General features: G+C 39.8%; 1 protein-coding gene across 11 annotated transcripts in view; it reads left to right on the forward strand.

Moving 5' to 3' along the window:
• Window positions 1–16,943, forward strand: part of LOC133536526 (transcription factor 4-like) — a 415,635-nt gene that overhangs the window by 385,577 nt on the left and 13,115 nt on the right. For all 11 annotated transcript variants that reach the window (XM_061877137.1, XM_061877134.1, XM_061877139.1 and 8 more), the window contains one exon: window positions 10,208–10,334. In XM_061877137.1, coding sequence (XP_061733121.1) covers window positions 10,208–10,334 — 127 coding nt within the window. The remainder of the gene's footprint in view (window positions 1–10,207; window positions 10,335–16,943) is intronic.

The raw sequence follows: 16,943 nt of genomic DNA on the forward strand, positions 1-16,943 counted from the left end.
CACTGCTTTTGGTCGAGAAGGCCTGGCCCTCAGTCTCCGTTCTAATTCATCCCAAAGGTGCTCTATCGGCTTCAGGTCCGGACTCAGGGCAGTCAAGTTCATCCACACCAGACTCTGTCATCCATGTCTTTATGGACCTTGTTTTGTGCACTGGTGCACAGTCATGCTGGAAGAGGAAGGGGACCGCTCCCAACTGTTCCCACAAGGTTGGGAGCATGGAATTGTCCAAAACGTTTTAGTATCGTGGAGCATTCACAGTTCCTTTCACTGGAACTAAGGACCCAAAAAACAACCCCACACCATAATTCCTCCTCCACCAAATTTCACACTCCTACCACTAAGTGGCTGAGCTACTGTTCCCAAACTCTTCCATGTTCTGATAATAAAGCCGACAGTCGACTTTGGAATATTGAGGAGTAAGGAAATTTCACGACTGGATTTGTTGCACAGGTGGCATCCTGTGACATTCCCACGCTGGAAATCACTGAGAGCGGCCCATTCTTTCACAAATGTCTGTAGAAACAGTCTCCACGCCTAAGTGCTTGATTTTATGTTCAAATGTACCAGAAATTCAAGTTTATTGCATTCGGAAAGGTATACTTGCAGTCTGTATTATCATTACATCAGTGGTTGGTTTAGAAAATAATGGCGATAATATCGTTTTTGAGTTTCTTACTTGTACATATTTTATGGGCATTTGTGTTTCCATCGTCCTGTCGAGATGTGCTCAGTTCTCTCTCTCGGTGTTACATGTGCACGCACACACACACACACACACACACACATGCATGCACACACACACACGCACACAGCTGTATGTAGTTTAGTTGTGTTCGGGACAGACGCCTGCAGACTGAGGTCATTACTCTGGGAAAACAGGTGGCAGGCCGATGTGAGTGAAGAAAAGAGAGACTCTCGCATGTTATCCACGAATGCAACATACAGTACAAACAGACTTGCAATACAATCATTTGGAATTGAAAATTTCCTTTCAAATCCCAGTAGAATGGAAGTAAATAGCAGATGTACTCTGCATGGTTGTTTTTTTTTAGATGTGTTCTTTAAAAGTTTGCACTGGTTTTCGTGACACGTCGTAAAACTGGACAATCGCTTCCATATGTGCTCTTATCTCATGGTCCTCCCAAAATGAAAGCACATGTGAGATGTTAGTAAGTACTAGGGCATCGAGGGCCCCCAACCTTTGGCCTTTGGAGGGTGCACCACTTAGACGTAGGCTATTTATAAAAAATATAATAATAATTATACTAGAAAAGAAAATTACTTTAATTTACACAGAAAATGGCATTTATCTGATTATTGTCATGCTATTAGTCTCAAAAGCTCACACTAGCCCAGTGTTTTTGTGAGATACAGTCCGGCACACAAAAATAAACAAAAGGTGAGTGCCCCTGAGAAAAGGCATTGAAGCTTAGGGAAGGCTATGCAGGACAAAAATAAAACTGAACTAGCTACAGAGTAAACGAAAACAGAATGCTGGACGACAGCAAAGACTTACTGTGGAGCTAAGACGGCGTCCACAAAGTACATCCGAGTATGACATGACAATCAATAACAGTAAACAGTCTCTGGAAGCATTGGTTTTCAATAAATAGTGTTCCGTTAGATACAGTCTGGTGTGCCGTGGGAGATCATGTAAATGTGCCTATTTGGGTTAAAAATATTTTTGGCAAACCAGTAACTATAGTCTGCACATTATGTGTTGTTGTTGAGTGTCTGTGTTGTCTAGAGCTTGGCAGAGTAACCGTGTAATACTCTTCCATATCAGTAGGTGAAAGACGGTAACTCATTGCTTTGTAGATATCGGGAACAGGACAGTGGGACACAGGTATTTAATGCTTAAACCAAAAATAAACAAAAGGGGAGTGCCCCTAAGAAAAGGCATTGAAGCTTAGAGAAGGCTATGCAGAAAGAAACTAGCTACAAAGTAAACAATAACAGAATGCTGGACGACAGCAAAGACTTACTGTGGAGCAAAGATGGCATCCACAAAGTACATCCGAACATGACATGACAATCAACAATGTCGCCACAAAGAAGGATTAAAAACAACTAAAATATTCTCGATTGCTCAAACAAAGTAGATGGGGGAAATATAGCTCAAAGGAAGACATGAAACTGCTACAGGAAAATTAAAAAAATAGAGAAAAAGCCACCAAAATAGGAGCGCAAGAAAAGAACTAAAAAACTACACACAGGAAAACAGCAAAAAACTCAAACCAAAACACGGCGAAACGTGACAGGTGGTGACAGTACACCTACTTTGAGACAAGAGCTATATTGATGCATGCTTGGTTATGGTTTAAAGTTGTATCCAACAATTGCGACAACGACTTTTTAATGTCAACTGAGTTTCTTTTTTTAATGATTTTTGCTGGTGGTGTGCCTCTGGATTTTTTTTCCAAATGTCCGCAGTTTCCAAAAACAATTTCAAACATGGACTCGTCAGACCACAAAACACTTTTCCACTTTGCATCAGTTCATCTTAGATGAGCTGGTGCCCAACGAAGCCGGCAGCGTTTCTGGGTGTTATTGATAAATGTCTTTCGCCTTGCATAGTAGAGCTTTAACTTGCACTTACAGATTTAGCGACAAACTGTAGTTACTGACAGTCGTTTTTTGAAGTGTTCCTGAGCTAATGTGGTGATATCCTTTACACACTGATGTCACTTTTTGGGATGCAGTAGCGCCTGAGGGATCGAATGTCACTGTTATTGCTGCTTACGTGCAGTTATTTCTCCAGATTCTATGAACCTTTTGATGATATAAATATCATCAAACGTAATAATATTAATAAAATAATAAAAATGCACCTGCTTGAGGGTTCAAACCGTCGTCAGAAGACAACCCTTAGTAACTGTACAGGCTTGCTGAATTTGATCTGATAAAACTGCGTGTGCAACTGAAAAGTGGTGCAGACCGCTTTATTTAAAAGGAGGTTTTTTTTGTGTGTACTATACACGCTTTTCACCAAAGAGTCACTCCATCATTTACCTGTCGCCTTTTGCTATGTTTTGAAACAAACAGCAAACATGTACCACTTTTTATGGACATTCCAAAAGCAGTCCTGCGTTGCATCAACATTGGAAATCACTTATTTTTGTCCTTTTTTCTCATGGGAGGGGCTGTAGCACTAACTGCAAATGTGAACACTTTCAAGACTATCAAAATAACATCCTAGATAACATATCCAATAACAAATGTCAGCATAAATAACTATTTAGAACGTTAACTATGTTGTACAACAAACATTGTTAGTTCTAAATGAATTGTGCTTCTGAATAAACCCTAAATAAGACATCCTCACACTCGTGATCATCGAAAAGCACAATTAAAGTTGTTCATTATTACCCATGAAATGATAATAGTGACTTGTGTTACCATCCTCAATACATATTTACCTGAAGTCATGACTCACGGGATTCTATGTTAATGTACAGCTCTGAGGTATGTTAATATTGCAATGTATGTTAAATGAATATTCATGAGCAAAAACAAGCTTGTAGTCATTGGACGTGTTACTATTGTCGTATGTTTATTTAGGTCATTACAATAATTAATGTAAACAACTTGTATAATTGCATATTACGACATAATTTGGAGTACCTGGCCTGGCAATTAATTTGTAAGAAGGCATTAGCACGAGTAAAAAAGGCAATATGTGTTAATTTGAAAGATGCATTTTTCCGATACCTTTCTCCACCTATCCGGTATGGAGATATTGTCCTGTGTGGAGTGTGAGCAAACCCACTGGATTTCTTGACTGAAGGTACTAAAATTGTAAATATTCAACATTTTAATACCCAGAGTAGGGTTGTACGGTATACCGGTACTAGTATAGTACCGCAATACTAATGAATCATAAGCGGTAATATACTGCCTATAAAAGTACCGGTTCCCCATTACATTGCTAGTTTTACGAGCAGAGGAGCATGTTCGGCAGCGCACAATCACAGAGTACTTACAAACAGACACAGTGTGTAGACAGAAAAGGGAGAACGGACGCATTTTGTCTTAAAAACTAACGATAAAGGTGAAGTCATAACACTGAAACACCCTAAGAGGTGGCTAGCTCGCTACTGGCTAACGTCAAGCCGGAGTCTGCAGTGTTTTAGCTAAGTATAAATCATTAATCCTCGACTCTATGGCGACGATTAAAGCAAGTTTTTTTACAAGTATCATCCCTGCAGGACGAGGAATAGCTAAACATGCTCACTACACATCGTAGCTCACCGGCGTCACAATGTAAACAAACGCCATGGGTGGATCTACACCTGACATCCACTGTAATGATACCAAGTTTAGGAGCGTATTTATTCGATACTACTATGATTACATCGATATGTTTTAGTATCACAAAATATAAGGCATGTCGGCTATCTGGGGGGAAACCCTGAATGCCTTAAGAACCTGATGAAAGAGCAAGTGTAGTTGTCAGGCTTTAAGTACTTACATAATCCAATACTTAATACATGATATGGGCTATTTTGGATTTGGCAAGGTCTATTTTTGACTTTCGGAGTGTGTACAGGAAGTTTGAATCATACTTCTATTCTGATCTGAGTGCGTGAGCGGGGCTCAGAATGAACTGTTGGCCTGGCCCAAGCAGCAAATCTCAGGGTTCGTACGTGTGATTAAAAACCTTGAAAATGCTTGGATTTTAATCTTGTGTTTTCAAGGTTTGAAAAATGCATGTATTTCGGGTGAAGAGCTTATAAATGCGTGGAAATGTTTGTCATATTTCTCGGCAGTCTGACTCAATAGGCTAATTAAAGAATGGCCAACAAATAAAATAAGTTTCCTTAGAAATGAAAGCTACACGCTTGTGGACGTTATCTCCTTCTGTTGATTTTTTTTTTTTCATTGGATGTTGATCTGGAAATGGTTGCTTCGTCATTTTGTGGGTGTGGCACCGAACGAAGATGTTGATACGCGGAGTTTCAAGAACTCTTCATTCTCTAATGGGTGGCTTTCTAAATGATGCTACAAATTAGCAGTGCTGCTACTTTTAGTAGCAACGTTTTTGCCACAGAATTTTTCAACATATTCCCACTTGAAGCCGAACCACCGCCAGACGATGCCCTGTTTTTCTTGGGAATTCATTCTTCCTTCATTTGTTACCAGATTCACACCTTCTTTCTCTCGTATTACCACTCGCGCCACGCCGCTAGCATCACGGCTAATATTACCCATGTCTCTACCTCTCTGCTTCGCGGGAGTGTGTGACGTTGCACGTGTGACGTAGGTAAGAAGGTTCACTTGTTTATGTCTCTGTGAGAAGGAGAGACAACAAAGAATAAGAGCCTGTAGTGTAATACAAGTAGCTAAAAGCAACTGTGTGAGAACGTATACTCGAATATCACGATATAGTCATTTTCTATATCGCAGAGACAAACCCGCGATATATCGAGTATATCGATATGTTGCCCAGCCCTAGCTGTAAGTAAGAAAAAGAACAAGAAATGTGGTGTCATGATCCTTGGTCCGAATCAGGTTTTTGCGTTTTGTGTTAGTTTTGTTTTAGTTCCTTTAGTTAGTTTCTTTAGTTCCTGTTTGTGCACCTCCTGAGTTTGTTTTGGTTGCTATGGTTGCTCATTATTTTCACCTGTTGTCTCTGATTAGTGTTCGGCTGCTCACCTGCTACCCGAGCACTAATCAGAGGTACTATTTAAGCCTGCTTTTGCCTGTCAGTCGGCCTGGCGTCACTGTTTGCTTCTTCATGCCTGGTCCACAGAAGTCTTGTTTGTTGATGCCACAGCTAGTGTGTTTCCTAGTTCATGATTCTGGTGCCAAGTTATGGTTCTTTAAATTCCTTATGCTTGTTTCCTGTTCTTTTGGTTTAAGCTGTGATTTATGACAATAAATCATAGTCCTACCTTCCCGCTTTGTCCGGAGTTGTCCGTTCTGCATCCTTGGAGAACGACCCTGCAGTGAGCTGCGATCCCCCTCGTGACATGTGGGAAAGCAACACAAATGGAGACACGTTGGCAAACACCAATGACGTTGAATAGTCACCCTGCTTCACTTTCTATGCCCCATTCAGTTAATGATTGATTGATTGAAACATTAATTAGTAGATTGCACAGTACAGTACATATTCCGTGCAAATGAACCCTAAATGGTAACACCCAAATAAGTTTTCTACTTGTTTAAGTCGGGGTCCACGCTAGTCAATTCATGGTAGATAACTGCTGGTTAATAGGTTTTAGCAGATTTTCCGTGTTTTTCCCACTGACCGCATATAGTGACCTCAAACAAGAAGGCTCTGTAAATAATCCGTAAAGAAGGCTAAGGATTGATTGACACTGGTTTTCACCTTTTTTTGAAGGCTACTGGAAAACTGGTCTTGAAGGTTCTTAAAAAGTGCTTGGATATGGCCACGGAGAAGGTGTACAAACCCGAAAATCAGCATTTCCATCCATTTGTCTACCGCTTTTCCCTCTCGGGGTGGCGGGGGCGGCTGGAGCCTACCCCAGCTGCATTCGGGCAGACAAGTCGCCGGCTCATGGCGGCAAAATCGGCACGCGTGTGTAATTAATTTATATATCTCCCTGCAGTCTGTCGCCTTGTCTTCCCTTCATCGCTGAACTCTAAGGAAGAGAGAGAAAGGAAGGCTTGATGAAATATAAAAAGCCCTCCATTAAAAATGTACACCAGCCTCTCTTTTCTCCTCGCTGCTGCCATTTTGCATTTGGGAATTCAGGCAGTGATGAAAGACACAAAAACAAAAAAGACAAAAAGATGAGCGTCAAAATATAAATAAGGGGAGTACACAGATGGAGAGACAATGCCCACAAACACTGACTAACTCTCATCATGCCGACTGATGCATGGCCGACATTTTGTGGTATTTGCATGCAGCGAGAGGGGACTTTGGCGAGATCTTGTTGTTCGTCGGCGGGATTAACAAACACATTTCCTTTTATTTACACAGCGGTAACTTTGCAAAAACATTTTTTTTTAAAAACTATCAAGTATTTTGAGTCTAAATGTGTTTTTTTATATTCATATCAACAGGACGACAACATAAATGACTGCAAATGCACTCCCATTTTTTTTGTAACCCCCACCCCCGCCATAAAGAAATATCAGATTTTCTCCTTCACCACGTCGTTCTTTACGCTTAGTGGCTGGTTTGCCCAGTGAGCCAGCACTGCCCCTGGGATAACATCTGCAAGGGCCCCCAAGGCTTTGACTGCTGGCCGCTTGCTAAATTAATCACACTGAATGGAAATGTTTGGAGAACGGCAAAATTAAATCTGCTTCAGTATTGAAAATATGTTTTAAGTCTTTTAAATTTTAATTTTTTTATTCATTTGATAGGTAAATCACCATACCGGTCATGGAAAAACAGACACTTTTTTTTTTTTTGGTCCACCGACCCACCCCACCCCCCCCAAAAAATATATATATAAATACAATATAAAAATACTAAATATTTTTTAAAAATTAAAGAAAAACAATACAAGTAAAATTAAAACACCCCCTCCGACCCTCTGTCCTACATTTCAGTCAGAGTGGGTAGCAATGTACTGCCCTCTTCTTCACCACAAGCACATAGAGCAGGGGTCTCAGACACACAGCCCGCAGGCCAATTGCTGCCCGCGAGACGTTATTTTGCGGCCCCCACCTTAATATGAAAGTTTAATGTTAGTTTGGCCCGCGAGTTTTATAGGAATGGAGCTTGACAGCGTTGTATTATTTGGGTCTAAAATGGCTCTTTCAACATTCTGGGTTGCCTACCCCTGTGTTAGTGGAAGAGCGGCAAATGAGTGAAAGCGACAGAGACGTTGCCATGCAGACGAGGGTTTTCTTACATGCCTGGCTGCAGTCACACCCAACACCTGTCCGTCAGTAATAACAGTCCCCGATAACCTGGACCAATTTTGTGTTTTTTTTTTAATTTTTTAATTTGCATTGCCTCACACGATTAACACTACATATATTTCTATATGACGCCTGATAACACTCCGGGAGCCTTCACTTTTTGCGCTCGCTATCCCGGTACTTCCCCGGCAATTATCCGCCGACCGCCGTGTTGCTGTAGGGAAAAGCGGAACGACACACATTGCGGAAATAACATTATTGTCCGTGCGTGGGCTAAATACAAATATATTCCACAACCCCAAACATGTCTTTTTCAAAGCCTGCAGTAAAGAGAAAGGTTAGTGATGAGCAAAGACAATTCCAGTAAAAGTGGGAGATGCAATATTTCTTTGTTGAGCACAGCTGCACCCCGACATGTCTTATTTGCACAGAGAAAGTTGCGGTGCACAAGGAATACAATTTGAAATGTCATTATACAACTAGACATGCTGGGGAGTATGCAACATTTTTTTAAATACATTTTTTCTTGCGGCCCAGCCTCACCCAGACTCTGCGTCCAGTGGCCCCCAAGTAAATTGAGTTTGAGACCCCTGATATAGAGAATCACAATAAATGAGTAAAAGAAAAAAATCAAAAGATAACAAAAATAAAAATCACAAACCTATAGAGAAGTGTCACTGAATAAAAACAACAGCAGCAAAAAACAGAGTTAAAGTTAAAGTACCAATGATTGTCACACACACACTAGGTGTAGCAAAATTATGCTCTGCATTTGACCCATCATCCTTGATCACCCCCTGGGAGGTGTGGGGAGCAGTGAGCAGCAGCGGTGGCCACGCCCGTGAATCATTTTTGGGGATCCAACCCCCAATCCCAACCTTTGATGCTGATTGCCGAACAGGGAGGTAATGGGTCCCATTTTTATAGTCTTGTATGACTCGGCCAGGGTTTGAACTCAAACCTACCGATGTTAGGGCGGACACTCTAACCACTAGGCCACTGAGTTGAGGTAAGAGAAAAGGTTCATAGTGAACAGTGAGTGTCACATTCATCTTATGGTGACTTTAATTTAGCTATGTAACTGATTACACAACCTCAGGTCAAATTAAATTTGTTTTGGTGTACCCCTCAGATTATATTGAATTTTCTCTAAATCTAAGAAAAACATGAGGTCCTTATAGGGAGACCTTGGGGACAAACTGCAGAAGTTTCAGGTTTTTTTTCATGGCAACATTGCAGTCTTATTTTTGTATTGTATTTGACCCTATGGGCCCAGAAGAAAGTAGCATTGTTTTGCATTGAACAGGTTTTTTTGTTTCTTTATTTATATGCTATCTAGCCTGTCTGTTCTTATTGTTTTACATATTCTTTGTGCATGTTGATACATCATTTGCATCTCCATCTTTTTCATGAAAAGGGGATTGTCATTGACTGAATTATTGAATGATTTTGGTTTTGCGATCAACCGTGAACATCGAACACAAGGTACCTGCATTTTTTAAAGACATTGAAGTTGTGTAAAAGAAGGGCGTACTGCTTCTGACCATGGGACGCCAGAGTGGCTGGCTTCACACACGCATGCAGCGATCACACACACACACACACACACTCATCTCGTGCCAAAACAGTGAGTCCCTGGTAAAAGCTGCTCTGTGCACTGGGAATTAGAAATCCCACAATTAAACATATGGGCATTAAGATAATTGTCAGTTGTTGTGTTGCCGTGTGTGTGTGTGTGTGTGTGTGATTGTGTCCGACAGATGGATAGGAGGATTCAGCTAAGCACACCCACTTACACACATTCATCCATTCATACACACACTTATTAATTTTTATATTATATATATATATATACATATATATATATATATATATGTATATATATATATATATATATATATACATATATATATACATATATATATATATATATGAAGATATAAAAGAGGACACACACAAGTAAAACAAAACCAACTAAATATAAATGTCAGACTTGCTGACATGATGGGACAGATAATGTAAGCCCGTCCTGTCAGCGTGAGGTCTTAGAAAGGTTAATAACGCCCTCAACAGGCTAAATGCAGAACTACAACAAGGTTCAAGTGCGTTTTCAAATTAAAAACATCATTATGTACAATAACGCTGCTAGTTTAATAGAGTACAAATATATTACTAAATTATATATAATATAATGAATATGCATATTCTGTTAGTATTAAATGTTATTATAATGAAATCAGTAGTATTTAAACAATAACAAATGATTAATGCCTACAAAAAGTAATGAGAAGTACTCCAATATCCAACTACAAATGACATTTTGAGAGCTAAACTGTAACATTTCCTCCTTCCTGTCTCCCAGGTGGGCTCTCACAGAGAAGACGGTGGTATGGGCACTTTACGTGGCGGACATTCCATGGCGGCGGGGCCTCAGCTTCCTGCACAGTCAGCCACCTCGCCAGACCTCAACCAACCGGACCCGTATCGAGGTAAGAAGACTAAACACCAGCTGGACCAAAACATAACCTATTCCGCATTAAAAAAGGCTGAAAAATGGAGAAAAAAGGAGCCCATGTCAACATTGGGAATATCTGAAGTTTTACCTGTGGAAATCCATCCATTTCTACCGCTTGTCCCATTCGGAGTGGCGGGGGGTCGCTGGAGCCTATCTCAGCTGCACCCTGGACAAGTCGCCAACTCATCACAGATCTGTGGAAATAACAGTACCTAACAAATTGGTCAATGTTCTTTCTATTTCACTGTTGCAAAAGCAAGCATTCTTTCTGCAGCTTGCAGAAAAAAAGGTTAGGAGTTGGTAGAGCAACAAAAACTTTACAAGTGAAATACTATACAGTAACAGACTAAGGGTTAAGGTGTGTCAGTCCATCGCCAGCTGGGCATTAAAAAAAATAGTCCTTAAAATCTTCGCTAATATGTCACTTGATTGACATTCACGGCACCCGGGGGTCTTGTGAGATCATTATTGAGAAAAAATGACCGACAGAAATGTGAAAACACTTTTTATTTCAACAAACTATTGCGCCATAGCTGCCGTCAAAGCTCTGCACAGTTCCTGTCTTCACAATAAAAGGCCTGCTTCATTCTGCCTGTCTTAACAAAATAAGAGTCTCAGAAAGCTGGCGTGCGTAAGATACGGAGTTTTCCGCCGATGTACAGTGGGGCAAAAAAGTATTTAGTCAGCCACCGAATGTGCAAGTTCTCCCACTTAAAATGATGGCAGAGGTCTGTAATTTTCATCATAGGTACACTTCAACTGTGAGAGACAGAATGTGGAAAAAAATCCAGGAATTCACATTGTAGGAATTTTAAAGAATTTTTCTTTGTAAATTATGGTGGAAAATAAGTATTTGGTCAACCATTCAAAGCTCTCACTGATGGAAGGAGGTTTTGGCTCAAAATCTCAGGATACATGGCCCCATTCATTCTTTCCTTAACACGGATCAATCGTCCTGTCCCTTTAGCAGAAAAACAGCCCCAAAGCATGATGTTACCACCCCCATGCTTCACAGTAGGTGTGGTGTTCTTGGGATGCAACTCAGTATTCTTCTTCCTCCAAACACGACGAGTTGAGTTTATACCAAAAAGTTCTATTTTGGTTTCATCTGACCACATGACATTCTCCCAATCCTCTGCTGTATCATCCATGTATCCATTTTGGTATAAACTCAACTCGTTGTGTTTGGAAGAAGAAGAATACTAAATTGCATCCCAAGAACACCAGACCTACTGTGAAGCATGGGGGTAGAAACATCATGCTTTGGGGCTTTTTTTCTGCTAAGGGGACAGGACGATTGATCCGTGTTAAGGAAAGAATGAATGGGGCCATGTATCCTGAGATATTGAGCGAAAACCTCTTTCCATCAGTGAGAGCTTTGAATGGTTGACCAAATACCTACTTTCCACCATAATTTACAAATAAATTATTTAAAATTCCTACAATGTGAATTCCTGTATTTTGTTTTCACATTGTGTCTCTCACAGTTGAAGTGTACCTATGATGAAAATGACAGACCTCTGTCATCATTTGAAGTGGGAGAACTTGCACAATTGGTGGCTGACTAAATACTTTTTTGCCCCACTGTATTTCTTGTAAAGTGTATAAAAACGAGTATGGAAGCTGGACAATTAGGATAATAATAATAATAATAATAGTAATAATGGATTATATGTATAGCGCTTTTTTAAGACACTTAAAGCACTTCACAGAGAAGTGACAACCCATCATTCATTCACACCTGGTGGTGGTAAGCTACATCTGTGGCCACAGCTGCCCTGGGGTAGACTGACAGAAACTAGATGCCAAAAACCAACCACTTTTATGTGGTATTGGACAAAAAGGAGGACTTTATTTCCTCTCCTTCATTCAAAAATGCGCACGTTATCATCACTACTGTCTGATTCTGTTACGGCGGGGTTGCAGCTTACTGTGAGATTCGTTTCCCCGGGATGCAAACGGACAACTATGGACAGGACCTGCAGGTAGGAACTTGATCTAATCTTCGTCAATCAAACATGAACCAAAAAAAAAAAAAAAAACAAGCAAAAGGTGCCGATCGCACAGGAAGCTAAGATGACCACTAAGCGCAGGAATCAAACTAGGAGTTGAGAAATATCAACGTCACCTGTTGCATATAGCAAACAATGAAGCCAGACTGAGTGTGGTTGAGCAAGGTGAATAAAACGCTCTGTGATTAGTGCTAGACTGCAGGTGAGCATGCGGATCACTAACCGGAGGCAGGTAAACCCAATTAATCCCCATAGAAACCAAAACAAACCAAGAGATACACAAAACAGGAACTAAGGGAGTCCAAAAATAACAGAAAATGACAACAGCCCGGATCATGACAGATCCCAATCAATGAAAGTTATCAGAATCAACTTGTATTCTTGTTTTCATGAAAGAAAGGAATCTATATGTGTTAAACATGCTTGTGTTATCATTCAACACCTTTAACTTGTTAACAAACATGTGAATTGATGAAGGTGGACCCCGACTTAAACAAGTTGTAAAACTTATTCGGGTGTTACCATTTAGAGGTTGTACGGAATATGTACTGAACTGTGCAATCTACTAATAAAAGAATCAATCAATCAAATGTCTTTCATAAATAAAATAATCAATTGACCTCGACTTGGTCAATTGAAAAGGAGCTCGCCTGCAGAAAAAGTGGACTAAGATAAAGGCGGAAGAGCGACGTAACAAGAAAAGAGAAAATAAAACGTTACATTTTTTCAGGAAAAACAAGCTAATGTCCATAAATCGTAAGGTTGACAATTTTTTTTTTTTTATAAATCTTTATTTATAATATGCAACATTTACATACAAGCAAATAAATAATAATAATCAAAACAGAAACAGTAGAAGACAGTGCCAGGGGGTTGTAAACTCAATAAAGCAACTAAAATAGAATGCAAAATATAGTCGTGGTCAAAAGTTTAGGGTCAGGGTTAGGCCCTATAATGCATGCATGTTACATAAGGCAGTGTTTTTCAACCACCAGTGTTCCGTGAGATACAGTCTGGTGTGCCGTGGGAGATTATGTCATTTTACCTATTTGGTTTAAAAATATATTTTGCAAACCAGTAACTACAGTCTGTAAATGATGTGTTGTTGTTGAGTGTCGGTGCTTTCTAATAATAATAATAATAATAATAATCATAATGGATTAGATTTGTATCGCGCTTTTCTATTGTTAGATACTCAAAGCGCTCACAGAGAATTGGGAACCCATTATTCATTCACACCTGGTCTAGAGATCGGCAGACTAACCGTGCAATACTCTTCCACATCAGTAGGTGGCAGCCGGTAGCTAATTGCTTTGTAGATGTTGGGGACAGGACAGTGGGAGGCAATGTGCAGGTAAAAAGTTATCTAATGCCAAAACTAAAAATAAACAAAAGCTGAGTGCCCCCAGGAAAAGGCATTGAAGCTTAGGGAAGGCTAGGCAGAACGAATCTAACTGAACTGGCTACAAAGTAAACAAAAACAGAATGCTGGACGACAGCAAAGACTTACTGTGGAGCAAAGACAGCGTCCACAAAGTACATCCGAACATGACAATCACCAAAGTCTCCACAAAGAAGGATAGCAACAACTTAAATAGTCTTGATTGATAAAAGAAAGTAAATGTGGGAAATGTCGCTCAAAGGAAGACATGAAACTGCTACAGGATAACACCAAAAAAAGAGAAAAAGCCACCGAAATAGAAGTGCAAGACAAAAACTAAAACACTACACACAGGAGAACACCTATATTGATACATGCTTGCTTATGCTTTAAAATCGTATCCAACAATTGCGACAACGACTTTTTACTGTCAACTGAGTTTCGCTTTTTAATGATTTCTGCTGGTGGTGTGCCTACGTATTTTTTCAATGCAAAAAATGTGCCTTGGCTCCAAAAAGGTTAAAAAACACTGCCATAAGACGCAGGTAACATCCGTGTCCTTCTTGTATCGAACTATCACCATGAAGGGTTTTGAAAGAAACTCTTTGACTTTGTTAAAAGTGGACACAATTACGGGCAGATGCGTGCGGGCCCGTGACGTCACGTCCGTCTGCGAAGCCTCGCCTTCACCAGCCAGTAAAAGCACGAAATAAATGCACGATATGAACATGGCGAAGGGAAGTGTGTGTGTGCGTGCAATGTGAAACAAATTAGCCCTGAGCTCTTTTTAAAGGCTGCAAATGAGTTTGCTGGCAGCAAAGTTCAGCAAGCAGCCGCCACAGCCAAGTGTGTAATGAGGTGAGAGAGTGAAACACACACTCAGGCAGGGGGAAAAAAGGGAGAAAATGGTCCTCTTTTTAACACACACACACACACACACACACACACACACACACACACACACACACACACACAGTATATGAAGTGTTCAAGGCTGTGAAAAGGGGTGATTAAATGTTTTGGCAGCATAAATGAATACAACCAACTCGGAATCGGCGATTAACAATGTGTCTTTCTATTCTTTTTTTAAAAAAAGGTTTAGAGCAGATTCTACATTGGTGTGACATATTTAAAATATTTCACTTTACACACACAAGTCAATTTATGTCATGCACACAAACAATGCATTCAAGAAGAATAATCACTCTTTAATTGCTGCGCACTAACGAAGGCAGAGGATTTGGGGGCCGTTTTGTAGTTTTTTTAAACAGGCCAGAGGTTTCAAAGTTGCTTCTAACAGTAATTACTATTACACAATGTTTTGAATGCATTTTATTAGTAGATTTTTTTTTTTAAACTAAATTGTAAAAAAAAATATGGTAAGTTGCAATGACTTCACCTCAAAATGTAACAAATTCTACTGTAAATGGAAAAACAGAACTGCTGTTTTATGGTAAAAAAAAATTTTTAAAAGGCATCTCAGCTGCCAGAATTTAACTGTAAAATAAAAAAAAAACTGCAATTTTACAGTAAAATTTTGGCGCCTGAGCTGTCAGTTTGTTTGTTGTTGTTGTTTTTTTTTACCGCAAATCAACAAACGTAGATTTTTCAGCGTATTACTGTAAATGCCAAAACGGGACCACAGTGTATTTCAGTAAAAAAAAAGTACAGTTTTTTTCATTTAGAGAAAAATGCTGTAAAAACCGCAGTAAATTTCACAATTTTACCATGAAATCAATTGCTGTTTTTACATTGCACAATTTGATGGATAACTTGCTTTGAAATGATTATTATTAGTATTTATTTCTATTTTAAAAAATGGTTTGAATGTTTGATAGTTTTGCATAGTAAGACAATATTTAAGTTACTGTAAATGGCAAAACGGCACCACAGTTTATTACAGTAAAAAACAAAAAAAATGTTTTTTCATTTAGAGAAAAATGCTGTAAAAACCACAGTAAATTAATGGCCTAAAAATATTGAGATATTTAAAAAAAGCTATATCGCCCGTCTCTATGCACACGGTATTTTGAAATGTTGATATATTTCTCATTTTGCTATGTCTGTCTGTCTTATAATATCTATCATTCTATCTATCTATCAATTCAGTGGTTCACGAGCATTAACTCGTGAATCACTGCCGCCCAAACCCTGAAATGTGATGTTCCCTCTCCTTGGTGGCGTCCCCCCGCCTGGGTTTAATCAAACGTTCAGACACGGCTATGAAGTGTGTCTATTTATTCACCGACACACCATTGTATTGAAAGACACACGCAAAGCAAACACAGGCTGTCAGTCAAACGCGAACACAAAGTGCCTCCAGTCAGGCAGGCGGACGTTCAAAATGGCCGACAGTTGGCGGCGTGTGTGTGTGTGTGCGTGCGTGTGTGTGGGAACAGAAGAGAGTGTTTGTGTTGACAGAGAATTTGGCAGCGGCCCAGTTAGCGATCCATACAGGCGTCAAATAAAGACCTCGCGGAGAGAAGAGGAGGCCCCTGGAACGTTTGCTTTTTTTCCCCAGGACGGTGGCCTACGCATGTTGCCATCTTGCGAGTCGGATGCGTCAAACAAGTGCAGCTTAGCCACCTGTACCAAATTTTGTCATTTTAATTAGAGATGTCCAAAAAATGCTTTAAAATGTAATATCAGATATTATCGCTATCAATTTCAAAAAGTAAAACGCCGCTGTACACGGACGGTATCGCGGTACTATATACTAATACCGGTATACCCTACAACACAATATAATGTACAACCAACAACTACAGTAGTTTAATGAAGTAATGTAATATTGTTGTAGAACATTTATCTAAGAGAGCGGTATTCTACAATATCTCCTCTGAGTTGCTTCTCCGTCAAACACATCATCAGCTGCTTCTCCATATTTCCATGGACAGATGTCGGCGAGTTAAAAACAATTTGAACATTTTGGACTGAGTTAGACACATTCCGCTTCACTACTGCCACACAGCCATGTTTTTGATGATTATTTTCTTTAAGTCAAATGAATATCATCCACTCGTTCTTCTCAGCACTGTCCTTCACACTCACTGACATTTTCTTTGTTCTAATGTTTGAAAAACAAAGTCATGTCGATCATTAGCCACAAGCTAATGCTGGCAACTTGAAGCCTAATAATTGGGGGAGAGGCAGCTCTTATCTCAAAACACTGGTAACTCGAGGTACTGTA

Source organism: Nerophis ophidion, linkage group LG17 (assembly GCF_033978795.1).
Source record: "Nerophis ophidion isolate RoL-2023_Sa linkage group LG17, RoL_Noph_v1.0, whole genome shotgun sequence".
Lineage (NCBI taxonomy): Eukaryota > Metazoa > Chordata > Actinopteri > Syngnathiformes > Syngnathidae > Nerophis > Nerophis ophidion.